Source organism: Orycteropus afer, unplaced genomic scaffold (assembly GCF_000298275.1).
Source record: "Orycteropus afer afer isolate SDZICR_OR568_19922 unplaced genomic scaffold, OryAfe1.0 scaffold00091, whole genome shotgun sequence".
Lineage (NCBI taxonomy): Eukaryota > Metazoa > Chordata > Mammalia > Tubulidentata > Orycteropodidae > Orycteropus > Orycteropus afer.
Genome location: NW_006921678.1, coordinates 2,790,199 through 2,799,221, shown reverse-complemented (window position 1 = coordinate 2,799,221; position 9,023 = coordinate 2,790,199). Strand labels below are relative to the sequence as shown.

At 36.6% G+C, this 9,023-nt stretch overlaps 1 protein-coding gene across 1 annotated transcript in view; it reads left to right on the top strand.

The window, feature by feature from the left end:
• Positions 1–9,023, top strand: part of SLCO4C1 (solute carrier organic anion transporter family member 4C1) — a 102,165-nt gene that overhangs the window by 72,808 nt on the left and 20,334 nt on the right. The window contains exons 4-5 of the mRNA XM_007942497.1: positions 1,337–1,433; positions 3,962–4,083. Of these exons, the coding sequence (XP_007940688.1) occupies positions 1,337–1,433; positions 3,962–4,083 (219 nt within the window). The remainder of the gene's footprint in view (positions 1–1,336; positions 1,434–3,961; positions 4,084–9,023) is intronic.

Genomic DNA, 9,023 nt, shown 5'->3' with positions numbered 1-9,023 from the left:
GAGGCAGTATCACTATGGAAGTAGATTGCCCCATCTTCCTTCCAAGGAGTGGCTGATGGGTTTGAACCTCCAGCCTTCTGGTTAGCAGTCAAGTGCCTTAGGCACTATACTACCAGAGCTCCCATGGTCAAAAATTTGGTGTTGTCAAACATATGGCTATTAAATTAACCGAGAAGTTGGTGATTCAAACTTACCCAAAAGTGCCTGGGAAGAAAGGGCTGATGATCTGCTTCTAAAAGATCACAGCCATGAAAATCCTATGAAGTGCAGTTCCACTCTGCATCACATGAGGTTGCAATCCAACAGAATTGAGTTGACTGCAACCGGTTTAACTTTTGGATTTTTAATATATACTAAGTTTGCTGTTATTAGTCGCTATTGAGTTGATTCCAACACATTGTTTATCTTTTAAATACGCATACTTAGTTAATTGTAAATTATATGCTTTTTCTATTGATATATCTTTTATAGCTATACTGTAAAATACACAAATGTTGCCCTTTTGATGTCATATGGTTGATTGTTCGAATGAATGCATACATCATTGATATTATGGGTCAGCTTATGGCCCTGTCTATCATTTGACTGAAAGTTGAGCCCAATTTGAAGGGTATCTAAGGGCCATCGTCTTGGGGTTGCCACCAGTCTTTTATCAGAGGTAGGCCTAGTCTTTTCTATGATTCAGAATTTTGTTTCACATTTTTCTCCCACTCTATCTGGTGCCTCCTATTGTAATTCCTTTCAGAGCAGTCAACTGTGGTAGCCAGTCACTATCTGGTTGTGGTTTTAGGAACATAGAGGCTGGTGTTCATGTGGTCCATTAGTCCTTTGGACTATTTCTTTGCCTCTTTGATTTTCTTTATTCTTTGCTGTCAATGAGAAGAGACCAATAGTTTCACCTTAGATGAGTACTCACAAGCTTTTAAGACCCCAGTCACTGGTTACTAAATTATTACATAAAAAATTGTTTTTGTGGACTATGTTATACCAATTGACCTTAGTGTCCCCTGAGACTGTGGTCCTGATCTTCCATTCCCAGCAACTCATTCCCTCAAGGTGTTTGGGTATAACTAAGAAGTTTTCATAACTTTGCCCCCTATAGGCACTACAGATATATTTGCAGCACATACAAATACATATGTAGAAATAAGCTCTGCCACACCTATATACATTTGTAGTGTGGTCCCATTTGCCAGCCCACCTCTGTTCATTATCATTTTGATGTAAATTTAATCATTCACATTTTCTGACAACTAACTTATTTTTCCTTCTTTTCTATTGTTACACATTCAAAGCAGATTTTCATATGTGACCATATTCAATTTCTTTGTTCTAGGAATCGGGTTTTCTATGTCAATCTTAGGCCCTGCCATTGGTTATGTTTTGGGAGGACAACTGCTAACTATGTATATTGATGCTGCTAATGGACAAAGGCAAGGAAATATCTACTTTTCTTTGATTTAAACTTATTTTTGTTTTAATAAGCTAACATCATATATTTTACAGTTTTCTAGTATTTCCTGAATATAGCATGAGAGATATTTCAAGAAATAGAACTAAATACACACAATTTTTATACACAGTCCTATTTTGGCTATAAAAACAAAAACAAAAACAAAAACAAAAAACCTCACTGCCATTGAATCGACTCCAACTCATAGCTACCTCCTTTGGGTTTCTGAGGTGGTAAATCTTTACAGAAGTAGATTGCCCAGTCTTCCTTCTGCAGAGTGGCTGCTGGGTTTGAACTGCCAGCCTTCTAGTAAGCAGCCAAATGCCTTAGGCAGTATGTCACCAGAGCTCCTTTGGCTATGTTGTTGTCATTATGTGCTGTCGAGTCAGACCTGACCCATAGTGACCACTCCTTGGGTTTCCAAGGTGGTATCACTACAGAAGTAGATAGCCCAACCTTCCTTCTGAGGAGTGGCTGGTAAATTAATGTCACAGCCAACTTTTAGTGTAATGAATTTATTCATAAACAAGAATGCTTAATAGAATTCTCTGGTGAAATTTTTCATAACACATCAGGACCTCATGTATTGTTCAAAAATGAGAATTTGATTAAAGTTAGTTATGTACTCAGTAGATTTATCTTTTGGAAGATAGCTTGAAGAGTCTCCAGGGTTTATGATTCTTAACAAATTCTATAGTAGTTCTGGTGAGTGTCACAAAGATAGTAATTATTTGGCTAGAACAGCTGCAACTATGAGTAATAATAATAGGTACAATTTATTGATTCCATATAATGTGTCAAACAACAATGCATAACTGTTTGTTATTTTATTTTACATTCATTATCTTACTTAATCCTTTCAGTCATCTTTTGTGGTAGATAATATGCACAGGTGGTAAGTCCCTGGGATGTGAATCAAAGTAGGTCTTTTTGACTTCAAAGTCCTCCTCTTAACCACTGAGGTACCTCCTCCTTTCTCTGAGTAGAGATACTAGTAACCTTTGGTAAGGTCATATTTTCTCATTTTACCACTATGAATGGTAACTTTTCAGTCATTTGCATGATTTTTGCAATGAATAAGAACGTGTGGTTATGGTTTGGTTATTTGTTCACTGAACTGTTAATCCTAGATTAATGTTTTGGAGACTGTGAGGTAAAGGTCCTATTTTACCGTAAGTAAGTTGAACTTTGTCCTTTTCTCCAGAGAAATAACCCTTTGGCATAATTACAATGCTTTGGCCTTAGATCCCAGGCCACACCTGAGGATTTGTGCTAGCAAGTGGGAGCTGGCCACACTAGCAAAGACTCACCTGGGAGACTGATATCAACCAGCCTCAGGAAGCATGATTTAGCCTATCATGGAGGACTGGCCAATAAAAACCCTCAACATGAAGTCTCATAGAGCATCCTGGTTGATAAGAGTATCTACTCTCAGGAGGGTAGCATGTTCCTTGGGACATGGAAGCTCCACACTGGAAAACATCCCAGACCTTGCCCTATGTGTCTTTTCTTCCATATCATTTTTGGCTATAATAAATCTGTAGTTATAAGTATGGTATAATTTCCATGTATACTGTGAGTTGTTCCAGCAAAATATTGAACCAAAAAGGTAGTAAGAGACATCAGGTCAGAAAGTAAGAGTATCATATTGCCTCCCACACTTGCTGCTTGCTGGCATTTTGAAGGGGTAGTAGGAAATCAGCCCAGAATTTGTGGCCATAAGCCAGAAGGTTGGAATGTCATGTGGACTCCCCAAACATGCTGCTGGCATCTGCCTATTTGACACCCTGAAGTCCTTTTAACTTGTGGGGTCTGTCCCAGCTTCAGGTGGCTAGGGTCAGAAAGAGTGCTACATGGGTGCTTGCTCATGAGGAAGCACAGATCAATATCCACATTTTTGGGATTGATTCATGATGATCTTTAGCATGCAGACACTATATGAAAAAATATGCAGAGGAAGACTTTGAAGCACAGAGAGCAAGGTTTTTAAGAACAGACATTTTAATTTCACTGGGGGAATTTGTGAAGTGTTTTTAAAAAGAGCTTATCAATACAAAGGTATTAAGAAATCTTAATGTATTGCTTTAAGAAGAATTTTACATTTAAAAGTATACTATAGTAAAGCAAAATGTATGAACTTTGAACATAGATCAATGATTTATTGATGAGATAGAGCAAAAATGAAATACTTAGCCAAAATTAGATAAAAATGTTAAGGAATCCTATGTATGTTTTTAAATACTCAATGTATATATATTTACTATCAAATAATTTAAGCTTTTATGTTATATTTGCTGTTTTTGAAATACTTTGTAAACCTTTAATTCTTAACAACTTTCATTTATTCCTGCCACCTGTCTCATTCATCACAATAGCTCTGATTGAAATTTTGGATATTATAATAATATTCCACTATATGCACTTGCACTGTAAATATAAAATTATTATAACTGAATTTGAATTAAGAAAGTAGAGTTTACTTTTCTCATTTTTTTCCTATCTCTACAGTATTAATATCACTGAGGATGATCCAAGATGGCTGGGAGCTTGGTGGATAGGATTTCTTTTGACTTGGCTCTTTGCTTGGTGTTTGATAATACCTTTTTCTTGCTTCCCAAAACATTTACCAGGTAAATATGGCTTCAGAAAGTTGTATTCTAATTCTAGTTTAGATGTTACTTTTGCTATAATGAAGAAGATCTCAAGAAAATTCAACTCATTCGTTGTATAGACTCTCAATTTTATGACTATATATGTAAGCTTTTGAATATCAGTATTTTTTTAAATTGTATAGTAGTCTTAATATTCAAGACTTTTATTTCCAATTAATAATCAAAAGAACTTAGTGCATATGCAACTCTTTACTAGGTATTTACTAAATTAGTTTCTTATATTCTTTTTTTCTTTGACATTTAAAGTTTCTTTTTAATAATCATTACTACCAGATAATGAAGGAAAATCTATATAATAAGTAATTTGCATTTTTAAATGATGATTTTTAATGCATTTTATTGAAATATAATTTATGTCCGGTGAAATATACAAAACTAAAGTGACATGGGTCAATGTGTTTTTTTTTTTTTTTTTACAGTATTCCCTCCCCTCCCCTCCCACCCCTGGCGACCAACAAATAAAAGTTTCCCTCCATATATAAATCTTTCCTTGACCCTCCACAACAATGAACTAACACTATATTTGTCCTTCTGAGACTGACTTATTTCACTCAGCATAATGTCCTCCAAGTTCATCCATATTATGCAGTGTTTTGCAGACTCTACATTATTCTTTCGTGCTGCAGAGCATTCCATTATGTGTATGTACCATAGTTTTGTCATCCACTCCTGCATTGATGGGCATGTAGGTTGTTTCCATCCTTTTGCTATTGTAAATAGTGCTGCAATGAACATGAGCTTGTATGTATCTGTTCCTGTCCTGGCTCTCACCTCTCTAGGATCTATACCTTGTAATGGGATTGCTGAGTCAAGCAGTATTTCCAGTTCCAGCTTTCTAAAGAATTGCTGTATTACTTTCCACAGTGGTTGTGTCACTTTCACAGTCCCACCAGCAGTGTATGAGAGTTTCAATCTCTCCACATCCCTGCCAGCATTTGTTATTTTCTGTCTCGTTGAACCTTGCCATCAGTGCTGGGGTGAGACAGTATCTCATTGTTGCTTTGACTTGTATTTCTCTGATGGCCAATGATTGTGATCTTCTCTTCATGTATTAGCTGGCCACCTGAATATCCTCTTTGGTGAAGTAGCTATTCATGTCTTCTGCCCATTTCTCAATTGGATTGTTAATTCCCTTGGTGTTGAGGAATTGGAATTTTCTATAAATCTTAGAGATAAGTCCCTTGGCAGATATGTAATTATCGGCAAATATGAATTTGTTACTGTCCTTTTTCTTGGTGTTTATTTTTTTGTTCCATGTAATTTTTTGAGCTGAGCTCGTTTTGTTTATGATCGTGTTATCACTTCCTTTATTGCTATTGTTTTAATATTTGCAAAATATTTCTGCTGCTCCTCTTTTTTATTTTGATGTGAATGTTTATCATTTTTCTTTGAGGTTACCCTGTGATTTATAGTTTTCTTCCCAAGTGTAGAACAGTCTGTTCTATCTTGTAGTTGTCTTGAGTTCTCTACCATCTAGAAGTTCTGTAATTAACATAGTTTTTCCCCTCTTTTTGGTTTGTAGTTGTCCTCATTTGTTAGCTGGTGTCTCTGGTTCTCTGTTTACAATCTTATAGGCTTATTTACTTTGGATACATCCACAGCTGGGTAGGTTTCTGGGTTATATCATCATGTGTGTTAGTGGTCAGTTGTTGTTGGCTGTTGTCTATCCAAAGGACTCCCTTTAGCATCTCTTGTAAGGTTGGTCTGGTTTTGACAAATTCCCTTAATTTCTGGTTATCTGGAAATGCCCTAATTTCACATCGTATTTGAGGGACAATTTTGCTGGGTACATAATTTTTGGTTGGAAATTTTTCTCTTTCAGGGTTTTATATATACCATCCCACTGTCTTCTTGCCTGCATGGTTTCTGTCGAGAAATCTGAGCTTAGTCTTAATGGTTGCCCCTTGTAGGTAACTTCATTTTTCCCATGCTGCTCTCATGAGTCTTTCTTTGTCTCTGGTTTGGTGAGTTTGATAATGATATGTCTTGGTGATTTTCTTTTGGTGTCTATCCTGTTTGGGGTTTGTTGGACTTCTTGAATGGATATATTCTCATGTTTCATCATATCAGGGAAGTTCTCCAATAAATCTTGGACAATTTTTTCAGTGGTTTCAATTTTCTCTTCATGTTCTGGAATTCCAGTGACATGTAGCTTATTCCTTTTGATGGTATCACACATGAACCTTAGGTTTTCTTCATTTTGTTTTCATCTTTTTTCTGATTGATCCCATTCCAAAGAAATATTCAGGTATACTTCTTCAATCTCATTAATTATGTCTCCCATTGCATCAATTCTACTCCTTGCTCCTTCCATTGTGTTATCTATTTCTGACAATTTCATATTAATCTTCTGGATTTCTATCTGTAGATCTAGAATCATTTCTAATTTTTCATTTATTTTGTCATTTTGTTCTTGTATTTTCTTCTGAAATTCTTCTATGGTTTTCTCTGTGTTGTCCTTGGTCTGTCTCTCAATCCTTTGAAAATACCTAAATATAATTCTTTTGAATTCCTTATCAGGGAGTTTCAATGCTGCATCTTCCTCAAGGAAGTGTTTTGGGACTGTATCCTGGTCCCTTGTTTCTCCTGCTTTATCTTGCTCCTTTGTGCAGACTGTGATGCTCTGTTGTCTCCAAGGCATTGTGATGTTTTTGTGTTTATATTTAATTGGTGATTGTATGTTGGAGTTACTTGCCCACAATGTGCGTTGTCTTTGTTTTGTTTGTATGTTATCTACACAAGCAAGGTACTGTGCTGTGCTCCTCTATTCACTAGTTGACAGCACTTATACACTCATTACTTTTCTTCTTTCCTGTTGTCAGCCTCTTGTATGTCCCTGCCAACCTTGGCAAATAAAGCCTAGTTTTAGGTCACTGGAATCTGAATGAGAATGCTGTCACCTTAAAATCCAAAATGGTTGTGACTTTTAAAGATTCAAAATGGCTGAACCCAGTCACTTTAAATATCCAAAATGGCTTCCGCTTATACATTCAAAATGGCTGCGCCCTCCAGACAGCAGAAAGTCAACAGCTCAGTTTGTCTCCCTCCTTGCTATTTCCCTCCCTAGTCATAGGCCACCAGCGCAGTCATCCCTGCAGCCGTTGGTGACCAGGGCTGATCATTAGGTCAATTCTCAGGTCCCAACACCACTTGTAAATATTCAGGTTGTTTGTCCCATCAGAGTAGCTGACAGTCCACAGCTCCGACCATCTCTGTCCTCACTGTTTTTGTTCAGGTTTTTCCACTAGTTGGTGTCTAATCCATTTCTGTATAGTTCCTTTCAAAGCTCACGGCTCCAGGATTATCTTCTGTATCTTGGTTAACTGGTTTTTCTTTTCTTGGTTGAATAGGGTCTGTATTGCTTGTCTACCTATTCCTCCATCTTATCAGAAGTCCTGTTTCTTTTTTTTAATGCATTTCTTTAAAATATTGAAATATAATTTATGTACAGTGAAATACACAAACTAAAGTGACATGGGTCAATGCAATTTTTTTTTTTTTTTGGCCATGTTACCTTCCCTCCGCTCCCACCCCTGGCAACCAACAAAGAAAGTTTCCCTCCACATATAAACCTTTTCTTGACCCTCCACAAGGATGAACTAGTACTGCATTTGTTGTTCTGTGATTGACTTATTTCACTTAGCATAATGTCCTCCAAGTTCATCCATATTATGCGGTGTTTTGCAGACTCTACATTATCCTTTAGTACTGCATAGCCTTCTAGTATGTGTATGTACCATAGTTTTGTCATCCAGTCTTCCACTGATGGGCACGTAGGTTGTTTCCATCTTTTTGCAATTGTATATAGTGTTGGGATGAACATGAGTGTGCATGTATCTATTCCTATCCTGGCTCTCACCTCTCCAGAATATATACCTAGTAATGGGATTGCTGGTCAAATAGTATCTCTAATTCCAACTTTCTAAGGAATCACCATATTCCTTTCCACAGTCATTGTGTCACTTCACAGTCACACCAGCAGTGTATGAGAGTCCCAATCTCTCCACATCCCCAAAACATTTGTTATTTTCTGTCTCATTGAACCTTGCCCTCAGTGATGGGGTGAGATGGTATATCTCATGTTGTTTTGATTTACAGCTCTCTGATGGCCAATGATTGTGAGCATCTTTTCATGTATTAGCTGGCCACCTGAATATTCTCCTTGGTAAAGTAGCTATTCATGTCTTCTGCCTATTTCTCAATTGGATTGTTAATTCCTTTGGTGTTGAGGCATTAGAATTTTCTATAAATCTTAGAGATAAGTCCCTTGCAAGATATGTAATTATCAGTAAATATGAATTTGTTGCTGTCATTTTTGTCATGTGCTTTTTCATTATGTCAATTTCTTTGTTCCATATGATTATCTATGCTGAGCTTGTTTTGTTTATGAATCATGTTATCCCTTCCTTCATTGCTATTGTTTTAGTATTTGCTGAATATTTCTGCTGGTCCTCTTTTTTATTTTGATGTCAAGGTTTATCATTATTCTTTGAGGTTACCCTGTGATTTATAGTTTTCTTTCCAAGTTCAGAACAGTCTGTTCTATCTTGTAGTTGTCTTGATTTCCCTACCATCTAGAAGTTATGTAACAACACAATTTTTTTTTCCCTCTTTTTGGTTTGTAGTTGTCCTCATTTGTCAGTTGGTGTCTCTGGTTCTCTGTTTACAATCTTGTAGGCTTATTTACTGAATACTTCCATAGCTGGGTTGGTTTCTGGGTTATATCATCATGTGTGTTAATGGTCAGTTGTTGTTGGCTGTTGTTACTTCTCTGGCCATAGGACTTCCTTTAGCATTTCTTGTAAGGTTGGTCTGGTTTTAACAAATTCCCTTAATTTCAGCTTATCTGGAAATGTCCTAATTTCACCATCATATTTGAGGGACAATTTTGCTGGGTA